At 35.0% G+C, this 16,688-nt stretch overlaps 1 protein-coding gene across 1 annotated transcript in view; it reads left to right on the forward strand.

The window, feature by feature from the left end:
- The window catches only part of LOC133190274 (ankyrin-2-like), a 103,559-nt gene that overhangs the window by 75,871 nt on the left and 11,000 nt on the right, over window positions 1-16,688 (forward strand). The window contains exons 49-54 of the mRNA XM_061325793.1: window positions 337-1,584; window positions 6,378-7,109; window positions 7,445-7,561; window positions 8,873-8,917; window positions 15,378-15,743; window positions 16,246-16,332. Of these exons, the coding sequence (XP_061181777.1) occupies window positions 337-1,584; window positions 6,378-7,109; window positions 7,445-7,561; window positions 8,873-8,917; window positions 15,378-15,743; window positions 16,246-16,332 (2,595 nt within the window). The remainder of the gene's footprint in view (window positions 1-336; window positions 1,585-6,377; window positions 7,110-7,444; window positions 7,562-8,872; window positions 8,918-15,377; window positions 15,744-16,245; window positions 16,333-16,688) is intronic.

Genomic DNA, 16,688 nt, shown 5'->3' on the forward strand with positions numbered 1-16,688 from the left:
TTTGACAAAAATACGAAATCCTTTGAAAGACATCTTCCATCCTTAGTTTCCCTTATAATTGACATCAATACTTGGAGAGAGGTGTGAAGGATTACACTCCAACCCTAATTCATATTTGTGACCAAGGGTAGTTTAACCTTCATTGTCATGTTGTCCATGTTTCTCCTCATAATACATGTATATTTATTCGGAGTCTTCACTAACCGGTTGCCGTTCCAAGCTATTGCAGAGTGTATGTCTGGCTTCTAACTCAGCTAGTTGCATCCCATGTAGCAAGTGAACATTAACCATCTCCTCACCTGTATGCTAAATTGCTGTTGCACCTTCAATTTTCAGAAATGGCAGAGGAAGTTCTTGATTCACAGAAAGTGCAGACAACAGAGTCTGCTGCCAGACAAACAACAATGCAAATTACAGAATCTGATGTTGACACTGGTTTGCCAAGTGTATCAGTCCAAAAAGAACCAGATATGGAAAAGCTTGTAGAAAGTTTAAAAACTGATCTGTATGAAAAGGAGAAAATAGAGAAAAGTGGTAATGAGTCAGATGTTTCATCCATAGTGAGTTCAGACACTGAAGGAGAATTTAATATTGAACCTTTACCCTCAGCAGCTCCAGGTGCAGAAAGTAACAGACCTGTCATAGGTCGACAAATTTCAGATGAGAGGAAAAGAAAGAGGACAGATTCATTGTCCTCCTCCTCCCTTTCTGATGTTGAGGATAATGTAGAAGAAAGTATGGAAGAGCTTCCTGATGTCGAGAAAGAACCTGTAAAGCCAAAATCATCGCTACAAGATGCTAGCAGCCGCCAACCTAAGACTAGTCACGTTCATTTCAAAGAGGAAGATCTTCGAAGTTCATCATCATCTTCATCTTCTTCATCAATTGAAGATGAAAACCAACAAACACCCTCAAAGAGAACTGATTCTGAGTCATCCGATGTTAAGTCTCCTGCTCCCACTACACCAAAAATTGATAGAATGGAAGAATTTCAATTTGTAGAGAGGCCTGGTACTGAACTCAAGGATGGAATATCTACATCACATGATGATAAACAAGAGAAAGGTGAAGGTGATGTTCCAGTGAAGGTATACAAACCTTCATTGACTGCCCAAGATACCATTGAAGAAGGTCTCAAAATGCTACCTGATGATGTCAAAGATACTGGAGAAGAACCCAAACCAATAGCAGATTCAGATGTTGAGAAACAAATTGTTCAGGCACCAGCTCCCCCTAAAGAGGAGGGAGAATCCTCTTCTTCTTCCAGTAGTGATGAAGATGAAAAGAGACCAAAAGAGGTAATTAGAGAAGGCTCATTTGAGGAGCCAACCGAGGATATCGGAAAAAGCAAAATCGAAAAACCCATGGCCGATTTCAGAGAAGGGTCTGTTGAAAGGACTGAACGGTATGAAGAGGTGCCACCAAAGGAGCAGACACAAGTTCGCCCACAGGAAGAAAAACGCATGAGCCAACCTCCAAGTGAAGAATCAACATCCCAACCTGAAAGAGATTCAGGTGATGGAGTACCTTTCACTGATACTGCAAAGCGTTTGAAACGAATGTCATCCCTGCAACAACAAGAAGGTAAACACATCTTCAGTGAATCGTAAGGACTTTTTCACACTCACTCTGTCGAAGAAATGAGGTTTGCTTATAGTCAATGTCGATATATCGTTGCATGTGTAGGCATGACTGATAGCATTGATATGTTACCCTTGTTTTAAATTCACATCACAAACCACGTATATAGATGCCATGTCAAGATAATGGACACATTTCTTTAGATTATTCAAGACATGTCTGTTATTAAAAACATGATGAAAATTCCCTTGCAAGACTATATGGAATTACAGATTTTTAAAATAGGAATAAATAAGCAAAATTTGTTAATCATTTGTGTGGTGAAATATAGGCTTATAGTCATCAAGAACTCTTAAAAATACAACAGATCTAGAACTCCTTAGTGAAAAATGAAAAGCAGTCAATGAATAACGTTTATACTGCTCCATGTATCACATTCACAGAAATGATGCATCCATTTGAAGAAACAAGTAAGCATACATACATGAATTACCTATTGCAAAGTGTTGTCTTGAGAAACTACTAAATTGATATGTCTATTCTGAAGATGTTAAACAAAGCAAGTAGAATTGAATATTTTTAGCTCACCTGAGGCAAAGGCTCAATTGAGCTTTTGTAATCAAAATTTGTCCCTTGTCTAATGTTGTAAACTTTTTACAATTTCATTTTCTTCTCCAGGACCACTGGGCCAATTTCAACCAAACCTGTCATAAATAATCCTTTTGTGAAGGGAAATTTGTTAAATTGAAAGGCCACATCCTCCTTCAAGGGAGATAATTAAGAGATGGTCAACATTTGGTGGCGTCATTAAAAATTTTCCCTTAAGAACCATTGGACCAGAAAGGATAAAACTCGTGAAAGATTTCGACATGGTGTAGATTCAAGGTTATTCAAATCATGGCCCTGGGGATAAAGTGGAACCACAGTTTTACATGGGAATATAGAGGAAAAAATGTTTTAAAATCTGATGAAAAACAGCAGGACCATGATTAGTAACATTAAGATACATCCATCCTCATGTAGTGCAGATACAAGTCTGTTCAAATCATGACTCTCAGGGGTAGGGTGGGCCACAACTGGGGATCAAAGTTTTAAATAGGAATATTTAGGAAAGATGTTTAAAAATCTTTTAAATAACAACAAAGTCATGATTGGGGATATTAAGTGCTGACACAAAATTGTTCAAATAATACATACAGGTTGGGGCTCCTAATAAGGGATGAAAGTTTTACATGGAAATATATAGGGAAAATGTTTAAAAATCTCCTTAAGATCAAGAGAGTCATGATTTGTTATATTGATATGCAATCATCTGCTAGTACAGACTGAAATTTGTTCAAATCATAACTATGGTAGGGTTGGACCACAATATTGAATGAGATTTAAGTTTACATGGGAATATATAAAAACATGAAGAACAGCATGGCCATGATAAGGATATCAATATGCAACCATTCACGGGTAATGCAGATTTAATTTTTTTTTTTCAAATCCTGGTCCTAGGGGTAAGTTGGTGCCACAATAGGGGATCAATAATTTAAAAGGAAATTGATAAAGATTTTTTCAAGAAATCGTAAAAATAGCAGAGACACACTAAATCACATTCTTTTGGAAATATTCCAAAGTTCGATGGCTTCAATTTTCTTCAAGTAATGGGTCTTAGAATTAGAGTAGGGCTAAAATCAGGGAGTAGTTTTCACTTCATGCATGTTTACTTCTTCTGCAGAACAGCAAGGCCATATTAGTCATAATGATATTGAAGCATCACCATGATTTGTTCATGTTAGGTTATATGTCATGACTCTTTTGGGCAAGGATGGGCCACAGTAAGGGGTAAGAATTTTCATGTGTATAAATCTGAAATGTTTAACAGGGGGGCTAAGGTGACTCGAATGAGTCTTATGGCCCATTGGCCTCTTGTTCAGTGTTGTTCTGGTATCAACCACTTATTCTATTAATAGTCTATTATGATTCACGCATATACATGAATGAATTAGTAAGTACATATCGTGTGATTAGAGACACCACGATATTTTCTAACAGCGTAAAACTTGAAATTTTGTATTGGTGACTTCAAGTTTTCGATTTATTGAAACATGCCATGCAAGTTCTTCATAAGGTGGTATGTTTGAAAAACAATGGGGGGATGTGAAAAGTTATAAATTTAGGGATGGCAGTCGGAATTTTTTTTGTAACCGGTTGTAAATTTTTCCGATCTTATACTAGTAACCAGTTAATCGAACAGATGGCAGGCGCGTAGCTACCTATACGCAAGTGCGTACACATCATTTTCAGAAAAAAAAGATAAGAAAAAAGAGAGAATTATTCGGGTAAAAAAGTCTCAGTACCATCCAACAAATATTCGTGTTTCAAATTATTCTGTGTCATACTGTGTCAATTTAAAATTTAAATTATCATGGCTGTATGATAAAATTTGAAATCTGTTATTTAATAACTGACAAATCCAAATAAATCATTCATTATTTTGTCATTGTTCTATCATACATTGATATTTTTTTTAAAAAGATCTTTGAAAAAATAAATTTCAGCCACATCGTTGAATGCTATGATCTACTAATATGATTTACAATACGACATTTTTTGTTCATAATTAAAATTTTGTATACGTGATTTTAAACGTTAAGAATGATTATATGATCATACCAGTTAATATATCGGTTAAATTTTAGCCTCAATTATATGTACAATAAGTTTCCATGGAATATTAATTTTCGTTAAAACAATAATTATTACTGTGTCTTTTATTTCCTAAACAAAAACTAAATGGCATAATTTTTATATTTCAAGAAAATGAATGGAATATTTGGTAAAACTCCGGAGCTTCTGGGCCCTCACCAGCAGGCACGTAGTGTCAGGGGAGCCTCCCCACTATTTATTCCCAAAACCTAACCTCCCCCCCCCCCCCCTTTCAACACACACACAAGAAATAGGACTTCGAATTTTGACAATCTTCCTTTTTCGTCCTTCCTTGACAAAATTTTTAAAGTTGTAATTTTTTCTTGGATGGCAAAAGCTATATTACGTGCCAGACCAGAGCCCTTAAACACCCGGGGGGGGGGGGGGCTCAAGACCCCCCTCCCAATCCCCTGCCGTTCTCTGCGTACACATAATTTCTACTCTGGATACGCGCCTGGATGGGAATTGTTTGAAATTTTCTTATGAATTTTGCAAGATATATTCTTGAAATATATTTAATAATGCAAAACCATGATAATCAGATGAAATTTTTTTATAAGGGATACTCAGTTGAACAACAAAAATTTGATTAGTATTCAAGGATATAACGATTTAATTTATGAGGGTTGTTTTGACGGCAGTGTGTCTTGAGAATTATTTACATGTATAATTCTCGGTTGCAGCATTTGTCATTTCATATTTAAACACGCTTCGTAAGAGATGTAATCTTGAAAAAAAAATATTTAAAAAGTACTTTTAATGCAAAAAAACATTGCTGAAATATTTATGAAAATTGTAACAGGTTACGATCTTTTCAACTTATTATTCGGTTTTAACCGGTTAACCGTTGCCATCCCTAATTATGATACATGTATATTCACAGACGAAACCACTTGAACATTTTTCCAGTTGTTAATTTTTTTTTTTACATGTTAAGTAATCTGAAAAATAGCAAATTTGAAATATTGGGATATATTCGCTGTCCAAAGCAGAAGATGAAACATTTTTCCATTTCCCCCAATGTTTTGTATAAGTTAAATAATCAAGAAGAAATTATCAAAGAGTATTGTATGGCCTCAACTTGAACTGTTTAAGCCCATTCCCCCACTCATACACTTAAGCCATTGCTCTATTCATGTGAAGTGAAAGTTTTGTTTAGGATTTGATGATAGCATTTAATAGTTTAAATAATAAATTTCGGAAGTAAAAAAGTAATAGAGAAACTCAACTGACAATTTGAATTTGCTTGATGGTCAATTGAGACACGGGAGTAAACAGTGATTTAACACAGAGAAGGAATAAATTTTAATGCAGTTCAGGTATCTAATATTAGACATGATACCCTTAAATGCTTAAAATCCAACTGTCTTTAAACTTCTGATCTTAAAAAAAAAAACACTAGTTAAATGTCCTTTATGCAGTAAGGCGAAGTTTAAACCGGATGTTAATAATTTGTGAATAATGCGTAGTTTAAAATGATGTTACAATGGAATTATATGTAAACAGAAAATGTAATAGGTTTAAGTATATTAATTTATTAAATATATAGGGGTTTAAGTATATTAATTTATTAAATATATAGGCCAATAATTACACACAACATATATTTTGTTCTTGTCATTATCTTGAAATAGATATGCAAATGTTAAACATAGAAATTCTGGTGAAGTATTGTTTTCAAACCGGAAGTTGAAATGATGCAATTCATTCTAATGCGTGAGAAGAATAAACAACGTTATTATTTTACAGGCAAATGCCTTGTCATGTAGACTGCAAAACGTAAACTTTTTAAATTTATTTTTCAAATATACACTGCATTTATTGAGTATAAGCATTTCCTGCTTTTTGCTTGGAAGTACTCCATCATAGGCAGACAAGCTCTTAAGTACCTATTTCTGAATGAGATTGCGTCATTTCATATTTGAACGTAATAGCCTGATTGTTTTATATTGATTTCTGTTCTAGTTTCTGTTTCTCTTTCAAGTTTCGTTATTTGCTTGCAATTTAATTATCACTCTTAAACACATCTGTTAGGGGCATATATTATGTTTAACTGCATGATCCATGGTCAATGTCGTGGTATCAATCTTGCATTCCAGTCTTTGAAAGCGAGCTCATTGAAGAGGAAGAATCGACAAAAGAACAAGTCTTACCAGACGGATCTAAAGTCATTCGTAAGAGATTTAAATCCGGAGATTCCATCAAAGGCGAGAATGGAGAACAAGAGAGCATGGAACTGGTGGAAGAAGAGGGTCCAGAGGTAGAAGATGTAAAATATGAGGAAGACGAAGAGGTGCTTGAAGATGGGACAGTTCATAGGATAAGTCGTACTCGTCGCCAGTCACTGAAGCATATTAAACGGACATTAATTTCGGAAAGCGGTGAAGAGGAGGAAATTTTCGAAGGTGATGTGGCAGTACCAGGAAAAGCTAAAGAAGATGTAATTGAAGTTTTCGAAGAGCCAGCAAAGCCTATTACACAGGTGGAGGAGGTAGAGGTGACTCAAGATGATGGAAAAGTTGTTAAGAAAAGGATGATTATGAACAGGATGGTCAGTAATGTCAAGACTTTCCACCAATCTTTTGATGATTGTGGAAACTTAGAGGAAGACGAATATGAGGTTGAAGCTATCATTCCTGGTACCGAAACAGCTTTTGTTGAAGGGGATGATACCACTACAAGCTCTAGCGAATCCAGCGAAGATGATGACAATGACGAAGAAATTGATGTACAGGATTTAGATATAGCAGAGGAAGAATGTCAGAGTGGAACTACAATCACTACTAGACAAGTTACCAAACAGACATTTACTTCTAGCACTTATGAAACAGGTAAGATGCTTTGTCTGGAAAATTTAGATCCTGAAAAAGACAGGAAAAGTAAGTATTTACAGTGGTATTTGGACGAGTCTTGAGAGATGTAAAGGTAAGATTTGTCTATATTGCATATTGCAAATAAAAGCAGATTCGCCTGATGCACAAGTAGAATCTATCGGCATGAGCAATATTCTCTTTGGACGATGCATGTCTATGAAAATATATATTTATATAATTTGACAAGTATTCCAGCTATTTCAGTGTTTTTATATCTGTTAAATATGATTTGCAATTCTGAATTGCTCTTAATTTTTTGTGAAAAAAAAACAAATCTAATTACATTTGCTCAGACGGCGAACCTAAAGAGTTGGAGGAAACAGGACTTGTAAAACGAGCCGTGAAAAAAGTAACGTACGACCCAGGACAACCAGACCTGATTTGTGATTCTCCTGAGTACGATGACGAAGGTAGCTTTGTATGGCGAATGCAAACTACACTATTCATTTGACCTTAACAACCCAACTAATGTTTCAAGTCCAACTCATATCATATTTCACATTAGAATCGTGAAATTATTTTTATACCCAAGTAGTTTGCAGTGATTATATCGCGCATGCTGTTTTAGGGTAAGAAATGCAGTTTTCTCACTAGGTATTTGCATGAAGTTGGAGTGTAGTGAAAGTTTATATCGATACAGAAGTATTAAACAAAAGAATTCGACTATGCCCAAAACTGGTAAATCAGAACTACTTAAAGACAAGAATTTGATGCGATGAAATGCCACGACCTTCCTATTGTACTGTAGAGTTCCGGTAGTTACAGAACTTAGGTACACGAAATAATACCTATAAAAGACAAGACTTTGCCGTTATATACATTGTTCCTCGACATTCACAAATGACCTTGAAAGTATGGTGACGAGCCATGGCTGGACTGACATAATGTTGCAAATGCATTTATGCCCGTTTTGATTTCAGTTTTTTCGGAGATAGAAACACCTGTAATAACTATTACGGAAGACAATTCTAAACCCGCTAGTGAAGGCGACGACCACTTGGCTTATTTTGGATATAAGTCTTCTCCAGGTTAGAAAGATGGGGTAGTTGTATTTCAGTGGAGTGGTCATTTGTATTATGTCCTTTAATACTGCATATTTGATGTTGTCACTTGGGTAACTGCTCATATTTGCGATAACCTTTGGTAACTAAGAATTTTACATGGACTTTCATCATGTTAAGAGGAAGTGAAATTGTTTTCTTCTCCATGGAATTCTGTCCTTTCATGTAAAGGTACATTTTTCACATAATGTTATCTTTTTAACCCTTGTCCTTTTTATTTAGTCTTGGTATTAGAATTAATATTTTTCCTATCACCATTTTTTCAGTCTTTTGAATATTCTTATGACTAGTGATGTTCTATTCCGCATGAGCTGTTTTGAGTTCTAAGGTAGTGACATTTTTCACCTTTTAGTTTTCTTTTTCACAGTTTGGTTCATTTGTATGTTAGAATCATGCAATTTATAATAAAATGTTGAAATGTTAAGATTTTACATAAAAATCTTTATTTTGATGAATTGAAAGGTGAGCCCAAGAAAATCATTTTAAAAGAATGTTTAATAAACAAAATACAGTTGCATTTAAAAAAAAAAAAGAATCAAAAGATTTACGCATTGTATTCTTTCAAAAAGGAAAGAAAAGTGAAAAAAGGAAATGTTTTCCTTTTTTTGCTTGATTCTGACAGCTTGATATTCATTTGAATAATTTTGAAATTATTTTTAGATGACACCGAACTATGGATCGATGAAAGCGACATTGAAGATGAAGGTAGAACGTGAATCCACTTTCTTACTGTTGTAGACTTATTCTAATCAGTAGCACACCTTTCAGAATCCTTGTATGGAATGTTATGTGTCCTGCTCTCCAATGGAATCATATCTGGGTGATCTAGCATGGATTTGTCTACACCTTTTGTGTGATTATTTTAGATTCGTTCTGACACAGTATCAGAATTAGTAGAGATATGATACAAAGGAAAATGTTTTTATCTTGATAACTTAAAAATAAAAAAATTTGAAAATAAAAAAAGTGTTAAATTAATGAACTGTTTTCCAGTTTGAATCTAAGATAGTTACATAATTGCATTTGCTACAGATACTCAACGTAAGAAAATAATTTGCCCTTTATTTTTCAGCGTATATGGATGTTTTCCAAACAGAGCAACATATTGATTAATTTTTAGAAAATTAGAATAGACTGTAAACACACCTTATGTACACTTTTTAAAAAATCCTAACAATCTCTCTGTCTAACGCATCTCAATCTCAATCTTTTAATGCTGCTTTTCTTTGGAAATTGCTATGGAATGTGCAGAAACTTTCAAGGATGTAGAAGAAGAAAATCAAAAGAGTGTAGCTGAGATTGTACACATGTTCGAGAAAGATTCTCAAAAACAAACTTCTCAGTCATATACTTTTCAAGATTCTAGCGCTGATGTGTCAGGAGAAAATAAATTTTCAAATGTGAGTGAACAATCAGTTTCTTATTTTGCCGAGAAGGAAGTCATTATAGTTGAAAAAGACAGTGCTGAAGTTACACAAGAAATGGAGCATGTTGATGAATTTGTGCATGACGATTCAAAACCAGTGAAAGTGCATCGCATGGTTGAGGTGTTCGAAAAAATAAGCAGCCAATCATCTATTGACGAGCCGTCAACAGACAGAAAAGCACATCTTGATCAAAGTGTGACAAAATCGGTCGGAGATACATCGGGCCATGAAATAACTCACTCAGAAAGTTCCCCAACTGATCATGAATATAATACCTTCATTAATGAAGAAGGGAGGACTTCTAGAGACGAAAAGCTTCCTCTCGAAACTTCACGTTTTTTGGATTCTACACAAGAAATCGGAAAACCTGACCAATTGAAATATAAGGAAATGTCACAAGAATATGAAACAACTGAAGAAACAATTTCGCCTCTTGTTATAGAAACAATAAGTCCAGTAGCCAGAATAGTTGAAGACATTGAAACAAATATTTCAAAGTTAGAAGAAGCAACGATGATGGAACAAGTTGTTCCTACAGAAGAGGTTTGTGAATTTAATGTGAAAGGACTTGAACCACAGTATACATCTTCAATCGAAGGTGTAGATAACGAAACCATGGCAAGAGTCAGTGAAGAAACACAGTACGCTGATGAAATAGAATCTGCACGTGAAGAGACCCTGGCAGAAGAAATAGATCAAAATATGTCACCTCAGAAAGCTGAAAAATTGGAACTTACGGATTTACAAACTGAAGTAGAAACTAAAGAGAAGTTGGAAAATTTCATATTTGAAAGAGACATTTCCCCCATTTGTGAACAATCAGTTCTACTGCACCACCCAGTTGATCAGGAATCAATGTTGGAAGCAGAAGAGACTGTGGAACCAAATGTTCTGGAGTCCTCATCAGTGCAGGTTGTCAAACAATATACAGATGAACAAGTTACAGAGGACAATGAAAATGAGTTTGAAGTGTTAAATACAGATGAACAAAACGCTGTATTGGCTTCACCCGTTGCACAACTTGCAAAGTCTGATGAAAGACAGCTGGACTCTGAAGACATTAAATTAAGCTCACAGTACGAGGTACTCACTTCCTTAGATCATGAGCTTTCAAGGAAACTAATATTAGATAAAGAGAAAGAGGAACTTGAAATTAAAGACACTACAACTGAAAAACTATATGAAACACCTATTACTATTCCTGTTCAAAACAAATACGGTGATGAAGTCAAAAGTATGGATGAATATCAAGTTATTGACAGGCAAGAACATTCAGAGGAATTCACTGATAGAGAAAAATTAGATATTACTGATATTCATTACCAAGATGCAAAAACAGAGATTTCAGTCAAGACCTTGGTTGAGTCTCAAGACGAGTATGAACTTGTAGACAGTACCAAGGATCTTTCCGCAAGTGATAGTGTTGAAAAATCAGCTACGACAGACGAGGACTGGGAACTACTGGATAAGGATGAAATTGAGGAAATCTCAGAAAATGCTTTTGTTTCTTCTGAACCTGAATTTGATCGTCAAGAGATAGGATCTGAAGACCAGCAATCGAAATCATGTATTCCAATTGTGGATGGTGAACTTGAATATGATGAGGATGTTTCTGAGGATACAACAGAGATTGCTGATCGTTCAGAGACGTGTGATATAGAGAGCCCTATAGAATTCAAACAGCCCTTAGAGAAATTTGAGGAAAGCAATGAGACAAAGACTGTACAATTTGACAATAAAGTACTAGAGGTCAAGTCAACATCAACTGGAATTGAATCATCAGTGGAAACAAGAGATATTATCAGAGATAGCACCACTTCTTTTGAAGAAGAAGATATCGAAAGTATTTCATCTACAGAGGAGTATAAGATAAGAAAATATGAATATGATCAAGAAATTAAAGAAAAAGATACCATATCTAAACAACTAGTTGATTATTCTGTGGATCAGTACGAAATCAGCATACCGATGGAAAGTACTTTAGTGCAGTCAATTGATACTATTGATACAGATACCGAAGAAGAGTTCAAGACATCAGTTCATGAAAAGCATGAATATGAACACCTTTCTTCTCAAAAGTTACCTGATGATCAATCTCGTGAATCTGACATAGCAAGAACAGAGTATCAATTCTACGAAACGGAAATATTTGAACAGGAACCAGAAATGACAACACCAACACAAGAGTTGGCAGTTGAGAATCTACCTGCAGAAGGAACTTTTACACAGGGGTTTGAGGAAGTCTTGGAGAAATCTGAAAAGGAAGCGGAAGCAACGAGCAAACAAGGAACATGTACCCAAGAGCTTGGAAAAGACATTCAGAAAATTGAACATGACCAAACTGAGACTTCAAAACCGAACTCTTCAGAAACTAGTGCATTACATGCAACTGATCAAAAAAGTTCCGAAGATATCTTTAAATCTGAATCAGGTATATCTGAAATATTTGCAGAGGAGCTGATTACTCCAGTAAAAGTGGATAGGACATTTGAATGCACCTATGTATTTGGTGATACTCTTTTTGAAAAAGAACAACCTGAGCTTGTCGATATTGAAATGCAAGAAGAACCAGAATTACAAAGTCAAGAACAAAAATCTTATCCTACATTTGAAGAACAAGCACAATCAGAAATTGTTGAAGATGATATCAAACCGGAAACTAAAACGATAGCTAAATTTGAAATTAGAGAAGATGAGGGTAAAATAAAAATTTTGAAAGAGAAAAATGTGGAAACACAAAAAGATTCAGAAGCAGATAATGATGTAGTTTCAGAACAAAGGGAATCTCTAATTGTAGAGGAAAAAGAGCTATCTCTCAATTCATTCTCTGACGAAGAGCTAGTCGAGAGACCAAAACGAATTTCAATTTCACTAGATGCATCAAGTGATGAACTTTCCCTGAAAGTAGCTGAGGACATTGTAGATTCAAATGTATTTTATGCGACAGATCAAAACAAGGAAGAGAAAACATCGAAATCCCTCCAGGAACCTACTCAAGGTGTAACTAAACAATCTGTCAATAGACGAGTGAGCACAGGAACAGTAGAAGATGAGGATGAAGAGGTGAGTGTTAGGGAGGAACCAACAACCATATTTAAGGGAAGAATTGAAAATGACATTATTTCAACAGCAGATGCAGAAATGGAAGGAAGGCCGGTTGATTTTATTGCACATTCTGCTTCGGATGACTTTACACAAGAATTACAATACAGTGGAGATGATTTTCAGGAAAGCACTGTTGTTACTGAACAAGGCTTCGATCAGTATGATTTCACAGCGCCACTCCAACTCAAAGACATTCCCACTAAAAGTGGCGATAAGTCTGATCTAGAAAAAACAGAAGAAATGAAACAGAAAGTACATTTGGAAAATTGTCCTGAACAAAGTGAGTTAGAAGAAAAGCATGTTGACCTGCAAGAGCTTCAACTCAGACGATATGAACTTGGTGAGGAGATGGCTACTGATGATGCAAAAGGTAGCAAAAGTACTAAAAGTGAAATACATATACCACAAGAAGAAAAACCACTAGTTCTAAATGATACCCTTGATAATGCCTTCCTAGAGGCTGCCAATATTGTTGGCAGTGACGATAAAATTGAAGGTGAATTCTTAAAGTCAACCCAAACTGACATCAGCGAATCAGATGAAAAGAGTGGTTTTGAAAACTTAGGATTTGAAGATTACCCCGAGATTGAGGATCAGATGCCTGATCATACAGTCGATGCAAAATTTTCCGATGTTCAAGAAGAGAAAACAGAGTCTGTATTAAGTATTTCTCAGGATACATCAGACCATACAAGTGCAATGATGGCTGATTCTGAGGGTTATTCAGATCAGATAGACAGTTCAGATCAAACACAGAGCATTACAACATCATTAGATAAATCTGCAGACTTACTGGAGTTCGAACAACTTGAACGAACGATAGGCAAGCTTGAAACAGTATATGATACATTTAGTGAGTCGCAAATTCTAGAACAACTAGAAAAAGAGCATGAGATTGATCGAACTGAGCAAAAGATATCATTTGATAACATCACACGAACAACTGAGACTTTAAAAGCAGAACCTCAATCCATTGCAGATGAAATCAAGGAGAAAGAAATGAAGGAATCTGGTTTTGAAGATGATGCTGTGATAGGAGAAACAGATGAAACTTACATTGATCGAACTGAGAGATTTATTACTGTCATTGATGAGTCTAATAATATTACCGTGCAACAACATGATAGGTCAGGAATTCTTTCCCGAGAAACATTATTTCAAGATTCTCCAGACGATTTCCGACCGAATGTTTCTTCTTGTGATTTTAGTCAATCGGCGGATGACAAGAAGCCTCAGGACGAACAAAAAATGCATGATGACCAACCCCAACTGGATCAAGTAACCCAAGATATTTCTCTAAACATTGGTGATGATACACAAAAAGACACGTTAACTATGAAATCAAGTCATGTGGAGGACATCAAACAATACAAGCCTGATGCAGGAACGCCTACCGGAACGGATGAAAGACCTTTGTCCCCAAGCTCATACACTCTCGAGACTGACACAGATATGGATGGATCAAGGACGTTTGAGTTTGAGGAACTTGAGGATGCAATTGATAATATACCAAAATATAAACAAGAAACAGATGAATTAGATATTTGTGACATAAAAGAGACTGATGAACTGGTTGAAAAAACATCTCTTTCGACGAGCCCGAAAGATATTCAGTGCCCACCCTCTCCTTCAGAATTTACTTTGGTCATGTCGCAGGATCAAGATATGCTTTCTAAAGCTCTTGGATTACAAGATAACTTTTCAGAAACTGCACAGAAAAAAGAACTATCGGAGGACCAATCTGATATGCTCTTTCATACCAATCAATTAGCTACTGAAGGTGCAGAAGTACAAGATCACTTTCTCAAGTCCGCAAGTCTAGATGAAACGGAATCCTTAGAGGAAAACAGCCAAGAAACTGTTATATTGCACGATTTTATTCTCCAAAAGAAAAGCATATCAAATGAAAATTTGGACTCCGAAGCAACTAATGTGGAATTAGAAGTAGATTCTAAAAAAGAATTCAACAATGAAGAGCAACTTGAAGAGACAAGTATGGAAACAAGTCAAGAATTTGTGATGTCTTATGACCAAGAAAGTTTATCAAAAATGCTAGGTCTTGAAAGCAGTGATACACAAGACTCGGAATGCGAATTCCAAGGCAAAACAGATGGGACAGGACTTGAGAAAACGTTTTATTTGTCATCAGTGTATGAACAAGACAAGCTTGAAAGTGATGAAAATGCATCCTCTCTGGCATTAGAATTTGATCGAAGTAGAGGCAATGTTGAAAATGCAAAACAATCCACATTTATTGAAAAACAATCTGAAATAAAATTGGATGAAGAAATTTCTCACACCCTCTCAGAATCAGCAGAGGAAACTATTCTGCATGAGAACTCACAAGTCACGCATGATTCAGGTAGATATATTTGTACTCTTAGTCTTATTTAGTAAATATTAGTATTCCTGAATGCAGGGCACTAAATATTTTTGACATGATGGAAAGAAAGATTTCAAATTTATCTGTAGCAAAGATCATTGTGCACAGTAACTATATTGTTTGTTTCATCACATGCATGATTCTTTCTATAATGGTTTAACAAAAACAATTTTGAGAAAAAAATATCATTATTAAAAAATCCTTTGTTTGTTTGATTATAATTATATCTTTTTTTAATTTTCTTACACAGATGACAGATATGTTGAGAATAATACTATCACAGAGCTAGAAAAAAATTTTGAGACTTTTCCACCCAACCAATCAACTTTAATGGGTACAAGAAATGCATCTACAGAATTGCCTGGCTTACAGCTCCAAGTAGATAAATTAACATCAGATGCAAGGAATGTTTTCTCAAGTTATGAAAATGTCTATGATGGAGTTCCACTTGATCCAAAAATTAATAGGTTGTCTTTGGATGCTAGTGAGATAGAAATTGGAGACCGATTTGACACCAAGCAAATGGATCTTCATTTACGCTCAGATAATCGCACATCTAGTTACGAACAGGTGTATGCCAAAGAGTCGACAGATCAGTCTCTTCACTCAGACTTAGGTGAGAAGTGCCTCACTTCCTTATCCTTTTATTCTTAGTCTTTCTCTTGTATTTCAGTTTTTCCTTTGTGGCATTTGAGATGCATAGTATTATTATTCAGCAAAGATATTTAAATTATTCAGGAGAGAAATTTAAATTACATGTATTTAGATACAAAAAAGGTAAATTTATATTGATATTCTAGTAATATAAAGCTTTAAGCGTCGGAAGTTTTTATTTCAAGAATCATTATTAATCCCCTCCCCCTTTTTAGTATGAATTTAAATGTTTGATACAAATTGTGATTGTTGTTTAAAATCATTTAAAGTGTTTATATTGAAGAAACTAGTCAAATTTCATTCCTGTACTGTATATCAGTTAAGCAATAATTCGAAGGATGAAAGATTTTATTTTCTTGAGAAAGGAAGTTTTAGGACAATTTTGCATGGTTTGTTGATCATATGTGTGCAACACTAACAGTTTTCAATAACCTTGAATAACTTCATATGTTTACGACTTAAAGCTGCTATTGAGGAGGATAAAATTGATGATAAAATAAGTACCTCCAGTTCGGAGGTGGCACAGCATGATGACGATGCATCTGATGAAGGTACACATCCTGTTTTTACACTAATTTCTTAAAAGTCATTTGTTTGTCTTGTGTTACTTTCATGTAATTTAATCGTTTTAAAAAAGAATATTAAATAATCGGAGTTACATTTTTCATTAATCAAATATTCTTTACTCACGAAAGACAAACAAATGACTTATTAATTTATTCTAATTTTATAAACACTGGGTAATTTGAAATCAATTGCTTGATCAATGCAACCGTCTGCTTAAACCTATCCTTCCAGAAAGGATTTAACAATAGCAAAAGTAGATTATACCTTATAAATGAAACCGTGTTTTTGATTTATGGACATTATTATACAGATTTACAATCCCAACTAAATAACTACTAAC

The sequence above is a fragment of the Saccostrea echinata genome, unplaced genomic scaffold (genome assembly GCF_033153115.1).
Source record: "Saccostrea echinata isolate AGI-Se365-2 ecotype Australia unplaced genomic scaffold, CSIRO_AGI_Sech_v1 ptg000022l, whole genome shotgun sequence".
Classification (NCBI taxonomy): domain Eukaryota; kingdom Metazoa; phylum Mollusca; class Bivalvia; order Ostreida; family Ostreidae; genus Saccostrea; species Saccostrea echinata.